Source organism: Lycium barbarum, chromosome 6 (assembly GCF_019175385.1).
Source record: "Lycium barbarum isolate Lr01 chromosome 6, ASM1917538v2, whole genome shotgun sequence".
In the NCBI taxonomy this organism is placed as follows: Eukaryota; Viridiplantae; Streptophyta; class Magnoliopsida; order Solanales; family Solanaceae; genus Lycium; species Lycium barbarum.
The window spans coordinates 9,619,507-9,639,914 of NC_083342.1; the positions used below are offsets into that span (position 1 = coordinate 9,619,507).

The 20,408-nt window shown below is 35.3% G+C and overlaps 2 protein-coding genes across 9 annotated transcripts in view; both read right to left on the bottom strand.

Annotated features, from left to right (window-relative positions):
• The window catches only part of LOC132600734 (homoserine dehydrogenase-like), an 81,400-nt gene that overhangs the window by 5,680 nt on the left and 55,312 nt on the right, over positions 1–20,408 (bottom strand). The window contains exons 1-3 of one of the 4 annotated variants that reach the window (XM_060314082.1): positions 4,829–5,293; positions 3,650–3,737; positions 3,430–3,522 (exon numbers count right to left, since the gene is read on the bottom strand). In XM_060314082.1, coding sequence (XP_060170065.1) covers positions 3,430–3,522; positions 3,650–3,737; positions 4,829–4,852 — 205 coding nt within the window. In that variant the 5' untranslated portion in view covers positions 4,853–5,293. Of the gene's footprint in view, positions 1–3,429; positions 3,523–3,649; positions 3,738–4,484; positions 5,294–20,408 lie in introns of those variants that run through there. The other 3 variants (XM_060314083.1, XM_060314081.1, XM_060314084.1) reach the window with 3 other exon arrangements.
• On the bottom strand, positions 7,536–14,173 carry LOC132600733 (uncharacterized). 5 transcript variants are annotated; one of them, XM_060314076.1, is made up of 4 exons: positions 13,477–14,173; positions 8,645–9,122; positions 8,322–8,563; positions 7,536–8,256 (listed from the first exon to the last, which is right to left on the bottom strand). In XM_060314076.1, the coding sequence occupies exons 2-4, from the start codon at positions 8,713–8,715 to the stop codon at positions 7,778–7,780; spliced, it is 792 nt and encodes a 263-aa protein (XP_060170059.1). In that variant the 5' UTR covers positions 8,716–9,122; positions 13,477–14,173; the 3' UTR covers positions 7,536–7,777. The 5 variants fall into 5 exon arrangements, 4 of the variants coding, with proteins under 4 accessions (XP_060170059.1, XP_060170058.1, XP_060170061.1 ...); XM_060314075.1 differs by having other exon boundaries at positions 10,996–14,173; XR_009567295.1 differs by having other exon boundaries at positions 7,536–8,553; positions 8,645–9,979; positions 10,070–14,169.

Below are 20,408 nucleotides of genomic sequence, written 5' to 3' on the forward strand. Positions count from 1 at the left end.
AATGGATTAAAATAGTAATGTATCTCTTTCTTAGATAAAGCACCAAAATCTTGTAAAAGTTTACTTGCTACAAACATTACATCTCATGTACTTACATCCTACCTGTCTCCATCAGACGGTGTAACTTCTTCCCAGAAATTGAAAGTAAATATTTGGATTTTCATCACCTTGGGAGAAGGAGGGACTTGGTAAATTATTCATTCAAATGGATGAGATGGACTCTAATAAACAGACAAGTCCTCTAAAGGATTTCAAATTGATAGAGGCGCAATATTAAGACTAGAACCGTCTTACTGCCAGTTTTGACACAATGTTTAGTAGTATTTCCTCAGCATAAAATATATCCATTCAAAATTAGCAGTAAACCTAAACGTGAAGCAGAAAGGGAAGAAGATCAATTTAACCATCCTTGGACAGTAATGTATCAGAACAACAAATACCATTTTCAAAGGCGATTTTACCTCTCCACCTAATGCATGTCTTGCATCTCGAAACAGCAGGATGAAGAACTAATGGACAAACTTAAGTGTAATGTAAAAGTTGTATCTGTATATGGCCACGCATAAATGTAAGAAGACAAATATCCTAAAAGGTGAACATAAAAGAATTCAGGGTGTAAGACATTTGTCTCATGCATTAGCTTAATCTTTGTAGTTTATCTTATTTCTCACATAGTGTTATTGTCTTGATGAGAATTACACGTGCATTCACGAGTACTTAAATCAGTCGGTGGAGTAGTGTAGCTCTCGTTCCAGCTCATAGGATGTCTGTGACAAGGTTCTTACCATTTTGGAGAGTTGATAACTTCTTTTTAAGTAACTCATCTATGTTTCGTCCAATTTTGGTGATCAAAACCCTACCTAATAACTATTGACAAAAGCAAAAATCGCCAAAACAGCGATAAAGCCCACTTGGGGCTTAAAGCGCACTTCAAGCGTGAGCTTCAGTGGAAAACGCACAATATGAATACAACAACTACGCCCCACTTGGGGCTTAAAGCGCACTTCAAGCGTGCGCTTCAGTGGAAAACGCACAATATGAATACAACAACTACGCCTCAGTTTAAAACAAGTTGGGACGGTTATACGAATTCAAACTGAACATGTTTCTCCATTAAGCACCATTCATCGTAAAAGAGAACACAATATGAAAAGAAAAAAAAAATTAATCTGTGTGCGCTAGCGAGCATAATAGCACGTAAATAGTTAATATGTTAACTTATAATGAAGCAGAAGCCTATCAAATCATCAACTCAATATGAAAGGCTAAAGTATTCTACACCTAATCACTAATATAATCATATTTATCTATGTTACCTTCCTTAATAAAGTTACTTCACTTGTATCACTTAGAATTATATCATTCAATCTCTTTCTTCCTCTAACCCATCAGAAACAATTGCATCTCCTAAGATGACATGTGGAGCTCGATAGGTCAAAGCATTGGTTGTAACAATTCCTGATAGTCTCTTTGGTCGCCTTCTGTAAATTAACATGTCTTCACTCCACGATGCTCTTGCATAATCACCCAAGTTTAAGCATCATCAAACACCAATTCATTTTTTGCATTAGCATTAACATTCACCTCTCCAACCGATCACCCATTACTATGATCAATATAATTCAATGACATTGGATCAATGATACTCCGCAAGTCGTACATGTTTTACTTAACATACATCTGTTTATTCAATCTTTGATGCTCCAACCTATTCCTTTTTTGTATGGGTTATCTGAATGTTAGTATTTCAGCATATTGATTAGCTATGTAAAGAAACCAATAAACAAAAGTATATCACCAAGAGATACTAAATGCTCAAACACGATCTAATTACACCCACACCCAATAAAATGAGTCAGTAAACCCATAATTATAAAGGTTAATTTTTTAAGATAGTTGAATTCTATACAAATTCCACCATTGCCTCCAAAAGCACTGATCCGTACTAAGAACACACTAAGAAGTTTATTCGAGTTCTTTGTTTTTTTGTCTGGCAATCCATATGCTGCAGTGAAACATTCATACTTCACATATTCTTCCCTATGCTTGTTTACAATTTCATTTGACAACTCTACCTCCTTCTTAAGTAACATAACCTGAGACCTCATGATTTTCAACCCACTTCATTGGCCACTAGGCCACACCCTTGGGTGCTTTAATAATTAGTTTTATGTTTAAAATTCTAATTGGTACTCACACTAACTTTTAATTAATGACTGTCTACATAATACTTTTTACCATTGAATGGTGGAACTTATATGGAAAATCAGCTCCCCATCTCCAGAAATTAGCCATTAGAAGTTTGGGTTTAACAATTCATTCTGCTGGGTGTGAGCGTAATTTAAGCGTGTTTGAGCATGTATTTACTCATAGTAGTGTACATCTTATTTATTCGCTTTCTTTGCATAGTTATCAATTAGACTAAATTACTAATGTTAAGATTTATCCATGCAACTGCTCCAAAAAAAAAAAGAAACTGGATTGGAGCATCAATTTTTTTATTTTTTTTTTAGAATGGTAATGTTGTATTCCTCAGCATCAAGGACATGCTGGAGACCTCCATTGGAGCATCAAATATTGAAAGATCTAATGCATGTCAAGTACCAATCGTGCTTTAAAAGTTTGTTCCGACTTACTTAGTGTCATTGATCCAATCTCATTGGATTACATTGATCATAGCAATGAATGGCTGATTGGGAAGTTGGGTGTTAATATTGAAGCAGAAGATAAATTGGTGTTTGGTGATGACAACTTAACTTGGGGTGATGTTGCAAGAGCGTCATGGAGTGAAGATGTGTTGACATATACAGGGTGATAAAAGAGGTAGTCAAGAGTTATTACAACAAATGCCTCAAGCTCTCGGGCTTCACGTTTTTGACGTAGAAGATGAGATTGATGCAGATGAGTCATAGGAAGAAGAGATTGAAGGCTATAATTCAAGTGATACCAATGGGAGTCACCCTATTGATGTAGATTATATAGATGAATATGATTATAATAGTAATTACAAGTAAAATGGGTTTATCTTTTCATATTAAGAATGAAATTGATGATTTGATCAACTTATACTTCATCATAAGCAATATATATTTTAGTATTTATGTGTCTATTACATTCTCTAAATATTTTTTGTGTGTGTCTATGTGTGAGTGTGTACATACATATATTTAAAAAAAATCTTCACATTGCGCTTTTATTTCACTAAAGCCCACGCTTAAAGTGTGCTTTGCGCTGTAAGCCCAATAGGGCTTTATTGCTTTTTTGCGCTTTTCGCTTTGACAACACATAAACAAAAATGTAAGACTCTACATTTATTTATAAATGGATAAATATCATATTTTCAAGAACCTCTTTTCTGTTTTTGTAACTCTATCTTCAGTACTTGTATGGTAATTTTACAATATTAATAGGGTGGTTGCAACTTATCACCTGGTTCAGTGTAGCCAAGGCTTTTAGCAGCAGTAACAACTTGGCTGAATGGCATTCCATCCTCAACCTCACTCATTACATACCCCAGGGTACCTGTTAGATCAAGATATATGGCATCTTACCATCAAATTCTTCTGGTATTTATACTTTATAACGAGCAAGATATAAGGACAATTAATTACATAGCTAGACTAAATGATAAATGGTCATAAAGTATTACCACTCAAACTCCCAATAATACGGTAGACGGGATCTCCTGATGAAATTATGCGATTTAAGGATGTTATGACAGGAAGGCCAGCACCAACCTACCACACAATATACCAATTTCAGACACCTTTGCTTGGCCAAGTATAAACTGAACTACGACAAGTCGACAATACTATCCTTTGTATACCACAGAAGCTAAATTGGATGAATTGGACAAACACAATGCACTACAAATCCCATATCATTGTTCGGGAAGTCAAACAAGAAACACACAGCAATTTCAACATGTTAAAGCTTTTAAAGCAGAAGAGAAAGGTTCAAAGTGCATGAAACATTTAAGAATCTCAAACACAAGTGAAGCTGATTTTTACTAAACTAGTACTTTAGATATCAGATAAACCAAATGACATCCATAACCATACATATGATCACTTATTTGTTTATCCTCAAATGTATATTTATATATACATGCCTAACTACATCCTTCTTTCAGCGAACGGTGGGAGGAAATCCGAGGCAGGGATATTGGAATTTTCATAGTTAAGAGAGTAGGTAATGCCTTCTGATCTGGATGAGCCACTCTAGATATGTAATATGACATTTTTTTCATCATAGCCAGTGAAGAACTCATCCAGCTACTCTGTTATATTTTGGAAGGGGATTGGGGCGAGGGAAGAATACTTAAATAACTACTCCCTCCATCTAGGGGTGGGCATTTGGTATTTTCAAATTTCGGGTTCGGTAATCGGTAATTGAAAGTAGATGCCATATGGATGCAGTATATAGACCTGGCCATTGGTTTCGATCAAATCAAACTTTAAAATTGGGAATGGACTGAAGGTGACCTTTTGGAATGACAAGTGGTGCGCTCAAGAATCTCTGAAGCAGCTATATCCAGATCTCTACATCTTAAGCCAAGCTCAACAGGCTACAGTTGCTGAAATGTGGACAGGTCAGGGTTGGAATTTACAATTTAGAAGATACTTGAATGACTGGGAAATGCCAAGGATAGCAGACTTCTACAACACAGTTGCTCACTTTAACAACTTAACAGAGGAGAGTGATACTTTGGTATGGAAACTTGATAGCAAAGGGTGCTTCACTGTCAAATCTGCATACAGAGACTTGAACTCAACAAATACTCAGGTGGAAGGGTGGCCTGGGAGGATGATTTGGAGAACAAAAGTACCTTACAAGGTAAACTGTTTCTCATGGCTATTAGCAAAGGAGGCAGTTCTGACTCATGAGAATTTGAATAAGAGAGGCTTCCAACAATGTTCTAGGTGTTACCTATCTGGAGAACAAGCAGACAGTCAATCATCTTTTTTTACATTGCAAGTGGACAGACCAGCTTCGGCAGATCTTCGTCAAGATGAGGAAAATTAAATGGGTGAAACCAGGTAACATAAAAGAGGTGATGAAGTGTTGGAACAGAGATGGAAATGCAGCAAAGAAGGAGGAGAGATGGAAGATTTTCCCAGCAAGTATATGGTGGACAGTTTGGAAGGAGAGAAATCAGAGATGCTTCGAAGACAAACAGAGTAGCATGCACAGATTGAAGTTAAATTGCCTAGGATTATACTACTTTTGGTGTAAACAGGAAATGCTAGATCAGACAGTAGATATTTATACAGCTTTAGATTGGTTATGATATAATGTAATAGTCAGGGCAATGTAAGTTGTAACACTTTTGGATGCAGTAAACTAGAGGATATATAGACCAACTGTTACCATCTCCAAAAAAAAAAAAAAAAAAAAAGGGTAGATGTCAAATTAGTTCGGTAATCGGTAAATCAAGCTTCGATTCGGTATGGTATTTGGTAATACCGTATTGAATATGGACGAGATAACTTGTAAATACAAATTCCAAATCTTTTGGTCAATATATAAAAAGAATAATTAAAGACTGATGTACTCTGAAAAACATGGCATGCACCACCGTAACACTTAGAAACTCTAAAACACAAATTAAACTTAATGAATCATCTTTATATTCATAATTATAACAATAATGATGTATACTTCTTCTCAATGAACCACATTTGGCCTCAGCAAGACGTACTCTGAAAGACGTTGTAAGGCAGTCAGAAAGGTGACTGTGTGAGAGTACTGTTGAAATCGTCTTTGAGGCTAAGGATTAAGATCTTTTTTGGGCCGACTATTGTCTATTGATGGGCCTGGTAGTGCTACATATATGGGTTATAATTAGGGGTGGGCCTTTATTGTATAAATAATTTGGTATTCGGCAAATACCGAATACCGTAAGGTATTAATATCTCGTACCAAACCCGAACCAGAGTCCCGCAATTCTGAAATTTTACTCCCGAATACCATATCAAATACCGAACTATCAAATCCCGAATTGCCGAAATCCCCGATTCGGTTCAGTAATTCGAGTTTTGGTAATTTATGCCCAGCCCGAGTATATTTTTAGAGTTACCTTAGCATAGGGAAAGTTTTACGCTCTCTAGTATTAAAGATCCGTAGAATACGGTTGACCTACGAGCTTCAATGTGTGATTAATGTATTATTTGTTTAAAAGCGTTTAGTTTTGGCAAAATGTCATTCATTTCTTTATCATAAACTCAAGAAAATTTTGGCAAAAAATCCCCTTTAAAAAAGGGGGATTTGGGTTTGAAAATCCACATAAGTATTCAACTCACTTTATTGCCAGACTAGGACACACCCGGGATTTCTCCCGAGTAGAGTCGCTTTTATTCTAGTTCTAATAAAATGGGATTAGTACTTATGGGTTTTATATATAGAGAAAATATGGATTATATCTCCGTTTTATATATATTATATATATATATATATATATATATATATATATATATATAAAGGAAAAGAAGATGGTTTTTGTTAAGTTATTATTTTAATCATTTTAGAAGCTCATATACTCAACTCATATTTCGAGTCCTAAACCCGTTATTCTCAAGTCGGTCCAACTAAGTTTTTTCTTTGTTTTGGTCCATAACATTTTAGGCTTCTGGCCGGTCTAAATTAAAGATTCAGATTCTGGCCTTTACAAAAAATGACTCAGATTTTGCTACTTTTTTTTCTAAAAAAAAAAAATGTCCCATTTGACACTTCTTTAAACCAACCGAATAGTCTAAGTTTGCAAATAGCCCCCTTTTTTTTTTTAGTAATTTGCAAAAAAAATAAAATGTTTTTAGAGTCAATTTATCCCTTAATCTCCAATTCCCAATTAATCCCAAAGCAGTAGATGGTTGACGATTTTATTTAAGGCCCAAAACAGACTCCTTATCAAGTTTTTGCTAAGGACGGAAAGTCCAAAACTGTTTGTTGTCCATTTAAATCATTTAGAGTCTGTTTGGAAAGCCACCTGGTAAGGTGTAATTACTAGGGTAGTAATTACACAGCCTGGTAATTATACAGTATAGTAATTACAATGACCTGTTTGTTTGTCAGAGTGTAATTACAGTGTAATTCCCTCTGTCCTGTTTGGTTGGACAAATGTAATTACACAGCTAAGCTAAAAAAAAAACAGATTAACATATAAATAATTTTTACTGTATATATATAAAATATTTATTGTGAGGTATTTAAAATAAATATTTTTCTGCAAAATTATATTAAATAACTATAAATAATATTATTACTTAACCGAATTAGCCGGGCTCTAAAGCAAGCATCTAACACCCAATAAAAAACCAATGTTTTTTTCCAGCTATCAATCAATTTTGCACTATAGCCACAGAAGTTACTATATGTATCAAAACATCTGGTGCAGTTAAAATGCCATAACATTGGATTGACAATATCTATTACAAAATGAATAGAAACTTTACAGTAATGAAGTCAATGAACAGCTTGTTGGACACTTCTTAGATGACTTAAAGATACTTCTAAACAGAGATGGGAAGCCACTTCCATTTCACTGCAAATCCACCCTTCTATTAATATCAAGATACTTATGCACCAGTAGCTTTTATCAGCAAAAAACAAAACAGAAGGAAGAAGAAAAAAGGATATACAATGAAGTTTTACACTGATAAACCTTGCAGCCTTTAATTACTCTACCTCTTACATCTACCTATTTTACAAAATAGACTGGTGGCTATAACCTTGCTTCAAGTGACAATGACCTACTCTGTCCATTTCAACATATGCTATTCTACCTTATTGCTCTAGCATTCCATATCTGTTGAGCTATCCTATCTCTTAGATTGCACATATATTGTTTGTCAACATCTGTCGGTCCTCGTCCAAGTTCTTCTTCATCTGAATCTGAATCAATATCATCCAAATTGTGGGAATCTTCTATTTCCTCTTCCACGTGTTCTTCAAAATATGAATCGTCCCAGTTCCACTTACGAATGAAATTATGAAGTATACAACATGATAGCACAATCCAACCTTGTTTTTTGATGGAATATGGAGGAGGAGTCGTTAATGTAGGGAATCTTTTTTTCAAAACAGCAAATGTCCTCTCCACGACATTTCGAAGCTTTGAATGTCTCAAGTTAAAGAGTTCACGAGCATTTTGTGGTGCTTGTGTTTGGCTCCATTCTCTCAAATGATATCGTACACCACGATAAGGTGCTAGAAATCCCTTTGTATTTGCATAGCCTGCATCAACTATGTAATATCTTCCTACAAAATTACAAGCACCAACTTAAGTAAATAAATAATGGATGTCTGAATTAATGCTAAATTACCATTTTGAATTTTCAACTTATTTTCTGATCTCTCCCAAACAGCATTTCTTAAAACTCTAGAATCTGAAGCAGAGCCTTCCCAACCAGCAAGCACGTATTGAAAGTTCATATCAAAATCTACCACAGCAAGGACATTTTGAGAAAGAACTCCTTTACGATTTCTATATCTTGGTTGCTCTTCCACGGGAATTAATGCAGGAATGTGAGTTCCATCTATAGCTCCAATACAATCCTTCAAAAAGCTTACAATGATTTTAAGATATAGGACAGAACAATTAATAACTTTTAGTTAGTAAAAGTAAATTGTAATGCTAAAAACTAACCTTGAACCAAGGATAGAAAAGTGGATTAGAGGATATTTCTTGCGGGATACTTCTTCCTGCCTGCTTGACATAGTGTTTTCCTAAACGTAGACAAGCTTTCAAGCACTATTTAAAATACCGACTAATTGTTTCTCCTGAATGTTGAAAACGATTTTGCACAACTCTATTCCTCTCATTATGAGCAAACGTAAATACAAATATTGCCAACTGTTCCTCAACTCTAACGGTTCTTGAATCAGTTAATAGACCTCTTGTTTTCATCTCATCTACAAGTTGTAAGAAACATCCAACACTCATACGTAGTAGGTCATAACATCCACGAGGATGTCCTTCAGTCAAATCTTTAATAAAATCTGCTCCAGTTAAAATTGATCGGTGTACTCTTTCTTTTGGTCCAACACCTAAATATTTTCCAATAATGCTAACTAAAAGTACACATTTTGCAAGAAACATCATGAATTGATCTTCATTTGCCATCCTATTTGACATAGAAAAGAATTAATTTTCCAACTGTAATGGCATAAGAAAAAGCATAATACTCTTATAATGTCAACTTGGAACAAAATGTAGCAGAAATTCAAAACAAAAAAGAGATAACATAATATTTTCATGTCAAACTTCAACAAAACATATGATAAGTTTCCAGCAAAACTCTAGGAATATATAATCCAAAAGAGAACAAGATACTAGCCCATAACATTGCTCAAACAACAAAACATGCTTTTAACGACATCACTCAAATAAAGCAAGTTTGCTCATGGCCCATTTCTTCCGAAGTTCTGGAGCCATAGCAGCAAAGAATTCAGCATTTCTCTCATTTATTAGGAGGTCAATAATTTGTATATTCCATTCATCACACAAGCCTAGTTCCAATATCAAAGGCATTAATTTCTCCGCAGACGTGTTTTTTGGTTCATGTTGTAGCCTTATTTGTTCCTCAGCTATTGATGTCCATCTATCAACAGATTTAGCCAAGCTGCTTCCAATAGAGTTTCTAATTCTTTTTGGACGTGATGTCAAAGTTGGTTGCTCAGCTAAATGTCGTTGTCCTGCTCTCTTATCTTGATTAGATGATTGAGTTACTTCATTACTCGTAAAGTTTATATTCTGATCAAAACATCCATGGTCATTGTCCACAAATTGTACATCTTCAGAAGCAGGTGTAGTAACTTTTTCAGCAGTTATATCATCATCGGAAAACTCATTTTGAAAATCCTCAGCATCATTAATTTCACACCCATTCCTACCATCAGCAACGGTATCTCCAAAAATCAAAGCCAAAGTACTATAATCTGGCAGCTTCTTCGTTTTATATTGAGAATCTTTTGGGTGAGCCTATTATATAATCAATAGTCTTAAATCAGAAAAATGAATAACTTAAATTCAAACTCATCTATTGAAAAAAAAAAAGAATATATGACTCACTGCAAGGTACTGCTCCCAGACATCATCTTCAGCATCAACTTTTCGAGTTTCCTCATTCCACCCAAATCCACTATGTTGTATCATTCTCTTCATAGTAGCATATGTTTTCTTCAATGTCCTCATCCTATTTTTCATTTTAGTCTTATCTAACTTGTCCCCGTACAGCTTATTCATTTCTCTTTCTATACCATCCCATCCTTCGGTCGTTAATCCTCCTTGTTGCGTTCTTCCCAACTTAACTTATTCAGAAATAAAATAAATGAAATGTTCGTCTTGAACTTCACTCCATTTGGTGTATGGTTTTCGAACCTTAGGTGGTTGGCTAGTTGTCATCCTACATAAATGAAATTATAAAGGAAAGTTACCTAATTTATTTGTTACCCATTGCTCAAATACAGACAATATTTAAACAAGTTCCCCTTTTGTACTCTAGCTTAACCTATTTGACATTTGCACCATGAAGACTCACAGTATAGAAGCTAATAATTTAAAATACAAAGAATTCCATTCAACCGAAAGCTCACCTCATTGTAGTCAATTAAAACTAAATCAAGTTTTCCCCTAATATCATCCAACGTCATATAGCATCATAAGAACAGTGAGGATCTTGCTAATTTTAGAGCTAAAGAATGTCTGTAGAGCATACCTATGCTTAAAAAAAAAAATGTACATAGATCGTACTGAGATATCTCATCAACATATTTTTTATCAAATAATAATCTACTTGAGACTAGGCTTAGGTAAATAAATTTTAATATTTTAAAAAATTATTTCTTATATTATTATCAGAAATTAGAGAAAATTTTAGTTCTTGAATTCTATTCTTCAGGAACAACATATAGGAGAAAATACAAAGATTAGATACATAAATTAGCTACCAAGAAATCAAATATATGAAATAAAAAAGGGGAAAGAAAAGATCTTACCTGGGGGTTGAAGTGAAGAGCAGCGTTGCTACTTGGTGGAAAGAGAAGATATGTCCTTTTGTTTTCCAGATGAAATAATGACAGGAAAAAGATATCTGAAAAGTTAGGCATGTAATTACATGGTGTAATTACACCCAATTCTCAACCCCCCCCTTGAGAATTGGAGAGTGTAATTACACCCCTCCAATTACACTCAATTCCCTTTTAAGAATGTAATTACCTGGCTTGACAAACATGCCAGACAGTGTAATTACACTCAATTACACCCAATTCCAATTACATGGGTGGCTTTCCAAACAGGCCCTAACAATATTAGCAATTTGGATACGGTTTTAGAAACCTACTGATTTAGTTTTAAGAAATCAGTTCATACTAAATAAGAAATGGTCAAGTTTAAAAATATCTTAGGCGACCTTCCTAAAATACTACGTTTTTCCTACGTTCTAACACGCATAAGGGTTTCACTATTTTACATACTTGTCAAGTACACAATGCAAATAAATATGTAATGTAAAGTTAAAGGGAAGAGTACTTTGCTGCCCGTACTTAGGTTGTAAACTCTCACTGCTCTCTGTCAATTACCCTCGATGTACGCCCACCATTGTAGGGCCCGTACAATTTTTGCAACTCGTACAGTCACCGGTTCAAAGGGAATTTCCATCCCAACATACTCCGTCTTGGTTTCTTAGTCTCGAATCATGAACGTAGCCTAGTTTAAGGTACGAGGTGTTACAGAGTGGATTTAACTTATGGGCCCACCCAAGCCCATCAGTGCCATTTTCACCCATGGCTGGGCCTTCAACATATTAGCCTGCCTTTCCTTCTTCAGACTCGATCAAGAAATGATGTTGGGCCTCTGGCCCAACAAGGATTAATGCAAGTAGAGGGGCCCGAGTGGCCCAGGATTGAATTTTACATGAAACACATAAAAGGATAATGATTAGGACGTGTCTATGTATTTAAACTAAGGCATAGATAGTTCATACTTAAGCAAGATAAATATACAAATCAAATAGATATATGACAAAGAGGAAGTAGAACATTTTTTAGAAGAAACTCAAGCCCAAATCAGATAACGATGAGGAGAGTTCAAGGCCCAGATGAGTTATTTTTAAGTTGAATTAGATAGGCTGGCCCAAACATGACAATATAGGAAAACCATGGTCCAATAACAAGATATAAGGGAAAGAGGCCCAAAATTTAAGCAAATAGCAACAACCCATCAACACTTATAGACCCACATAAGGGATACACCAATTATATACTAAATATACTACTTCTTATACACCTGTGTATATAGGACTGGGTATATCTTGCATATCTAGGTATATTCATGAAGAAAGTCAATCACACAGAATGGAAAACAAGAAGAAAACACATCAAGACCTTTAACCTTTGGAGTTCCATTTGGACTCAGTCAAACAGAATCAGAGAGGAGGGGTAATATACAAGGGAAAACCAGACAATATACATGCTTAGACATGACTTTATGCTACCAAATACCAAACAGTCACTTACAAGTCAAGTATGGATCAGGTCAAGCATCAAACATGCTACATAAGCATTTTGAGCAATTCTGACTAAACAGGATGTCCAAGCTAGCACAATTTACATCAAACTAATCACTTACACAATTAAACAAATTCCTAATGGACAGTATGCTAATGAGGGAAAAGAAACAATATGCTCTTCCATACTTTACATGAGCTCATACAAATGCAAATAGGGCCATACACATGTTGATTTTAACTCATTAGTCTCACCAAATTAACTAAACATATGGCCAGACTCAGGTGATTTAAGCAACAAAATCATGAATCATGCATAAGTAACTACCACAGACTGTACCTCAATACCATTAAACTATACAGCAGGTGTTTTGAACTTAACAAGACTAAGCATGATATATAATACTAAACTAAACATGTAACATACACCAAAATTAAGACATGCTAATCACATCGTTAACAAACTGAACCCATAATCAGACCTATTAGAGTGGACTACTCAATAAGACCATAAACTAAACTTGATTACCTTATACCCTCAACTTGAGACTAATAGCATTAACGCAACTACCTACCATCACATATCACAGACAAGCATGGTATTGGTCCTTGTTAGATTTAAACCAAATGAGATTCAGACCAAACACATAAAACATTATGATACAGGGGGGTAAGCATTTTGGACATGATCAAACTATCAAGACAAATGACATGATTCAAGGCAGGCTAAGACATTTAACTCTACTACATTTAAACCATTTATAGCACCACTTTATAACACTACGACAAATGTACTAACAGGATCATAGTAGGAATACAACAAATGCCCAAGAAAGCAATAGGTAGAAATGGAACCAAACATATACTTAATAAAATTTAAGACTAATAACATAAGCTAAAACATAATCAACCACAAATAACTAAAAGAAACAGAACAAAAATGCAAAAAAAAAAAAAAGGAAAGGGGAATTACCTTTCTTATGTACAGCCTTTGAATCAAGATTTGGACTTGGAAGACTTCTAGGCCTCCTTTCCTCAACCCCAAATTGCTCAAACAGCCACCAAAACCCACACAAGAACAGAAAATAAACTTTAAAATTTGACTAAACTCGAACCCTTAAAATCTAAAAGCAAATTGCTTATAAATTTAGGTATTTCGAGTATATGCGTGAATATGTATGATATTCTGTCTGTAAATTTATTGGATTGGGGCTCTTTATATAGAACCCCCAAATTCATGAGAAACCCTAGTTCCCCGATGTGGGACTGTGTCAAAACCCTCAATACAACATTCAACGAATACGATTTAAAGTAGATAATATACCAAGGGTCAAATTTGAACCCTAACGGATCGATCTACTTAGTTCCGCACGAACTAATAAAATTCATGGATTCAAAATCGCAACAAGATAAATTCCATTAAGGAATTGGTCCTTGGCTGAGCAGAAAAGCAAAAGAAAGCGAGGAATGAATTTTTTACCTCTTTGGTTGGTGAGAGAAGGCAAGAGCATTAATTGCTCTTGCACGAAATGGCCACACCATCCTGTGGTAACTTTGACTCGCCTGAAAATTTTTCATTTCCGGTAAGAGGAGACGTAGAGCGATGATAATCGCTTGCGGCGGCTAGGGTTCCTTACCCTTTTGCCCCTCAAGTGTGAAATGAGACCCGAATAGGTCTTTGGTATCGATATAAAGCTATTGGGCTGGGTCTGGTCCGATTTGGACTACACATGTATATGTATACGGGGGGGGGGGGTAAACATGCAACTCTTTAACAGAGTGGCCGAAATTGAGACCATGCCCATTTAATTGAACATTTCAATTGTGACCAGTTTGCAACTAATTGACCAATTGAGAGCTAAATTGCAAAACTGACCTTAGTTAAATTAAACCAATGAATTTGGCTATCTTAATTAAGGCCATAATTGAGTTAATCAAACAACTAGGGGTTATCTTTGCAATAATGACCTGAATTGGGTTAAACCATGGAAATTGATCTTCAATTAAGGTTATAATTAAACTAGCAATTTATTATTTCAATTGTAGCCACTTCTAGCCATATAACAAACAATTTATGGAATTAACCACAATTAAACACTTAATTAATTATGATAATTACCAATTTAGGCATTGAGGGGTAAAATGATTAATTCGTTCAATTAATCAAATTCCTTAGATTAAACGGAGTAAAATACTCGCTAATTGATTTCTAATAATTTAAATAAATAATTATTTTAAATTATTTCCTTGATTAAATTTAGCAAATATATCCTATTTGTCGCAAAATATGTAAATTAATTTCTAAATGACTTATAATGTTATAGAAATTATTTTACCAAATAAGAATGGTAAAATATTATCTAACTAATTTTATAAAATCATTTTGACTTCTAAAAATACATAATTCACTCTGTTTAATATCCAAGGACTCTGGGTAATTAAAATAAATTATGGGAGGTCAAAAATTAGGTGTCAACAACTACAGCATCATAATCATGATATATAACTAACCATCAATATCCTATATCTCAACACAGCGACGAGCCAACAAGTACATAAAACAGATAAGTCTACAACGCAATGGGGTGGCTAGCCCCCAAATCATACAACAAGGCCCAACCTAAGGCAAAATCTATCCCAAACTTCATACCCGAAGGTTTACATGCATTCTCTGATAATATCATCTAAACATACACTTCGCTAATCGAAGTCTCACCATAAGGTAAACCGCAACCTACCTGTAAAGCCAAACAGCAAACTCGAATGATCTAACCTTAGTCTTTCCCATCCTTTGTGCCTCGTGATAGTAAAAGTCTAATCATATCCGAATAGGGAATTAGAATCAATACTCACAACCTTATTTCTATTCAAGTCCCAAATTCTAACTCATGGAATGGGAAAACGAGCCTTTCAAGGGTAAAATAGGAAATTTGAAGGCTAAATATGAAATTCATACTCTAGGTGATCAATTCTCATCAAACATTAGCTAGATTAACTCATAGATTAGGGAAATTCGGATTCTAGATGAAACTCCCAAATTTGGTATAAACCCTAACTTAAAATCCCACAAATTGGTCACTAGTAATGAAGGAATCATGCTTATGTAGTTACTAATCAACAATTTCAACCTTAATCAAGCCGAATCCACCAACAATTCAAGGTTTTATAATCAAAAACTCATTAGAGGAAGAAACCCCAAAACTCTCTTTAATCTTCAAGTGAATCACCAATAATGGAAGGTATAAGCTTATCAACAATGAATTCATCAATTTTCTATGGTTAAACTAACCAATTTCATCATCAATTCCCATTAGGAAGGCTAAACCCCTTTAAAGAAGAAACCATAAAAACCCCCATTTTATTCATCATGTTCTATGAATTTACTACCATGGATTCATACTTAGGGCAGGTAAATGAAAGGAATAGAGATTAGGGAACTTACCCTCAAGAAAAATCGGACCCAACTCTCCACAAATCGCCTCCAAGATTCTAAGGAATTGTTATATTAACAATGGGAGGAATAAGGGTTTCAAAAGCGAATTTAAATAAGAAACTGCCCCATCGGCCCCTTTTGCGGCACCGCTCTCGCGGTCAAGAGGCCGCCCTTGCGGCACCGCTATTGTGGTTCCACCACCGATTTTGCGACTACCTGACACCAGAAATTTTTGGTGTCTTCCAAACTTGGAATCGACACCCAGAACCTCCCGGACACAAACCAAATATGCATACACATGTAAAATCGTGCTACGAACTCACCCGCGCACGGAATTCTTAAAAGAAGCCTCGTTGAACAAGTCAACCCCCAAAAGCCTAAGAGCAACTTTCCAACCCATGTCCCAAAATGCAACCGAGTGCATTGGGAACCGAACCAAACCCACCAATCAGTCACAAATGATCATTCGGACCTCTCGGAATTGACGAATTTTCGAAAAATGTCCGTTTACCCAAAAGTCAACTATGAGTCAAACGGTTTTCACTTAAAAGCCAACTTTTCCAAAAGTCACATCACAACTCACTCTCATGCCTAGGGAACCGTGCCACCTGTCCCCGCAGGTCAAAATTTACTAATAAAGCTCGGGGATAGGTCAACAGGGGCAAAATGGTCAAAATGTAATAACGACCAAATGGGTCGTTACAAGAAATGATATAAATTCTTTAGCTAATCATTGAGAAGAGGGGAAAACCTTGAAATGTGGTGGTATGATGTATATGATTCCTCCATTTTAATGAAAGATTTCCGATCCGAGTTATGATAATGAAAAAACTCGGCAAAATACATCAAATCACCCTTAAACTATACCCAAAATGTCAATATCACACCCAAATTATACAGGCGACCTATTACACACCTGAACATCTAAAAATTGAATTTATTTGCACCCTGCAAAGCATTATACCACTTTTGCAGTGTGTGGTGTTCCACACGCGCATCCACGTCAGCGCCACGTGGAAATAAAATAAATTTTATTACTTCCAATACTGTTTCTTTTTTCTTTTCTCTATTTTTTTAATTTACACTATTTTCTTTTTCCTTAATTTGGGGAAGAAGATTTAGAGAAGAACGATGAAGAAGACGTAGATGCAGAGACAAACAAAGAAGAAGAAGATGTAGAGAGCAAAGGCAGATTGCAAGTTGAAGCTTGAATTTCAAGAAGTGTAGTACTGGAATCTTACCTCAATTTGTTGATTTTACTGGATTCAATAGATCTATGGAAATTGTTGGATGTAGATTGGTGTCTTTACAGCTAGAAGAAAGGAAAAATTCTGGCAAGCAGCTGCTACTCTTGCATCGCCACTCTGGGAGGACGACAACTCCGGTGGTTTTGGTGGAAGGTGATGAAATTGATGATGGTGATCGACAATTTCAGTGGTGGCGGTGGTGCTGCTATGGTATTTGGTGATGGGTGTTGAAATAGGTGATGGTGGTGTTGTGACTTTTGGTAGTGGAAGGTTTGGTAGTGGTGAAATTGGTATGATTTTGGAAGGGTGGGGTTCATAGGGGTAGTGAAATCTATGGTGGGTGTGTACGGATTTGATTGTGGATAGTGAAAAAGATTAAGTTGGTGAAGTTGTAGTAACATGGTGAATTTTTTCTCTATGGATTGATGAAGAATTGTGAAGATCATTATGAATTGATGAAGTTGTTGTAGAGAATTGTGATTAAAAAAAATGAAGTAGAAAGAATGTAGGGTGGGTCGTGAAGAAGAAGAGAGGGATGTGGTGGTGGTGGTGATGAAATGGAGGAGAGGCGGGTTTGGGTGGTGGTGGTGAAAATGGAGAAGAAGAGTTGAAAAAAATCAGTTTTTATTAAATTAAAAATTATTTTTACTAACTTCACTCTCCTATTTATTAATTATCATTACTTTTTGCCACGTCAGCTTATAAGGTGCAAATAAATTCAGTTTTTAGATGTTCAAGTGTGCAATAGGTCGCCCGTATAGTTTAAGTGTGATATCGACATTTTGGGTATAGTTTAAGGGTGATTTGATGTATTTTGCCAAAAAACTCTTAGAAAACATCTCTCCAATAAGCTTTTATTCAACAACAACAACAATATGTCCAATGTAATCCCACAAAGTAGGGTTTGGGGAGTGTAGAGTGTACGCAAACCTTATCTCTATCTGAGAAGGTAGAGAGGTTGTTTTCGAGAGACTCTCGGCTCAAAGAAAGAACAAAAAGATGCAATAACAACAAGGCAAGAACAATAGGAAGATAATAAGGTAACAGAGGCTAAAGAAACAACATATAGTAATAAAAATATAAGAATAAGAACAAAGCGAATACAAGGCTAATGCTAAAACTCTAGGAATGGAAAAGAAATGTGCGCGATTATATAGCCACTACCTTTCTACCCTAATTCTCGACCTTCATACCCTTCTATCAAGGGTCATGTCCTCAGTAAGCTGAAGTCGAGCCATGTCTTGCCTAATCACCTTACTCCAATACTTCTTTGGCCTATCTCTATCCCTTCTCATGTCCATAACGATCAACCTCCCACACCTCCTTACCGGGGCATCTGTACCTCTCCTCCTCACGTGCCCGAACCATCTCAGCCTCAATTCCTGCATCTTATCCTTCGCGAGGGCCACTCCTACCTTGTCCCGAATATCTACATTCCCAATCTTATCTCTCCTGGAGTGCCTTCACATCCATCTTAACATCCTCATCTCTATTACTCTCATCATCTGAACATGGGAGTTCTTGACTGGCCAACACTCAGCCCCATATAGCATAGTTGGTCTAACCACCACTCTGAAAAACTTATCTTTAAGTCTTGGCGGCACATCCATATCACACAAGATACCGAACACGGCAATACTATGAGTGACATCCTTTATTCAACACGAATTCTAATTCAATGGGACCTTCAAATAATTATTAGATACTAAGTGGAAAATAAAATATGAGGGTGGGGGGTTGAATTAAATAGCAATAAAATTTTAATGCATTTATGACGAGTGAGACTGATCAGTAATGTGAATCTTGAAAGCATATGCCAGACATTACCCGGTTCTATCTCGTTCGCAATTATTATACAGCAACAACGTGGAGTCAGAGCTGTGAGACAACCACTTCATGATAAAATCACGTGAAAGCCATTAGGAATAAATTAGAGGCCTCAAAGCCCCCAACGAAAATGACACACGAACACACAATGTTATGTGGTCTTCTTCTGTATATTTTTATGGACAAAGGTGCAAATATACTCCTTAATTTTGCGATTTGGAAAAGATATATCCCCCATTATAAAAATGGCATAAATATTCCCCTACCTTTACAAAATGGTGTAAATATACTCTTTTTGCTGATGGATTTTTAAAAAAAAATTATTTAATTTATTTTTTATTTAAAACAAATACCACGTGACTTTAAAAAAAGTCTACTCATTTTTTTTTTTGAGTAGCCATATTTTTCTAAAGCCACATAATAATTTTTTTCTGTTGGGTCGGGTTTGGTTTGTTGAAAAAAAAATGGGTCGACTTATTCTTTTTTATGGCACGGAGATATTTTTTAAACGAACCAGACCCGATCCACCAGAAAAAAATTATCATGTGGCGTGAGAAAAATATTTCTACTAAAAAAAATGGGTAAACTTTTTCTTAAAGCCACATGGAATTTTTTTAATTAAAAAAATAAGGTAAATAATTTTTTTCTAAAATCCTGTTTGCGAAAATGGTATATTTGCACTATTTGTGTAAGGGCAGGGTATATTTGCATCATTTTGTAACGACAAGGGTATATATACACCACTTTTTAAACGGGGGTATATCTGTTTAAATCCCAAACTTGAGGGGTATATTTGCACATTTGCCCTATTTTTTATTTTTTAAGACAAGTGAGTCCTAAACATTACTTTCATATAATAATAATAATTGTAATATTATGTTAGAAATTTTACTAAAAGCGGGCTAACAATAACTTGATTATTGTGGTTTATTAATCGGACTATATAGATATAACTGGTGCACATGACTTGAGTCGATTATATTAGATTTATTGATGTGGGCTGACAATATTATAGGCTCTGTTGAAAACATAATAAAGTATGTTATGGGGAGACTTATTAGGTCAAGGCTTGATGCCTATAAATAAATGGTTAGGTCTCTCTCACCTCCTTAAACTGAAGGCAACCAACCCATTCAACTGCCAGTAATAAGAGAAGCAATGAGAGTAAGACGTAGTTAAATGTTTCACAATTCTGACTTATGAAACCTGCTTATCCATTTATGAAAAAGTGAGTCTTAATCTCATTTCTGGTGGTGTTCTTAATTTATGCAATATTCCTAAGACTGTTATAAATTAACTTACAAGTGGTACATCTCATCTCTCATAATCAATAAATTTTACGTTCTCATACACTAATTCTTTTAGTTGAGGTGGTATGAGTACGTTCCCTCCATTTTT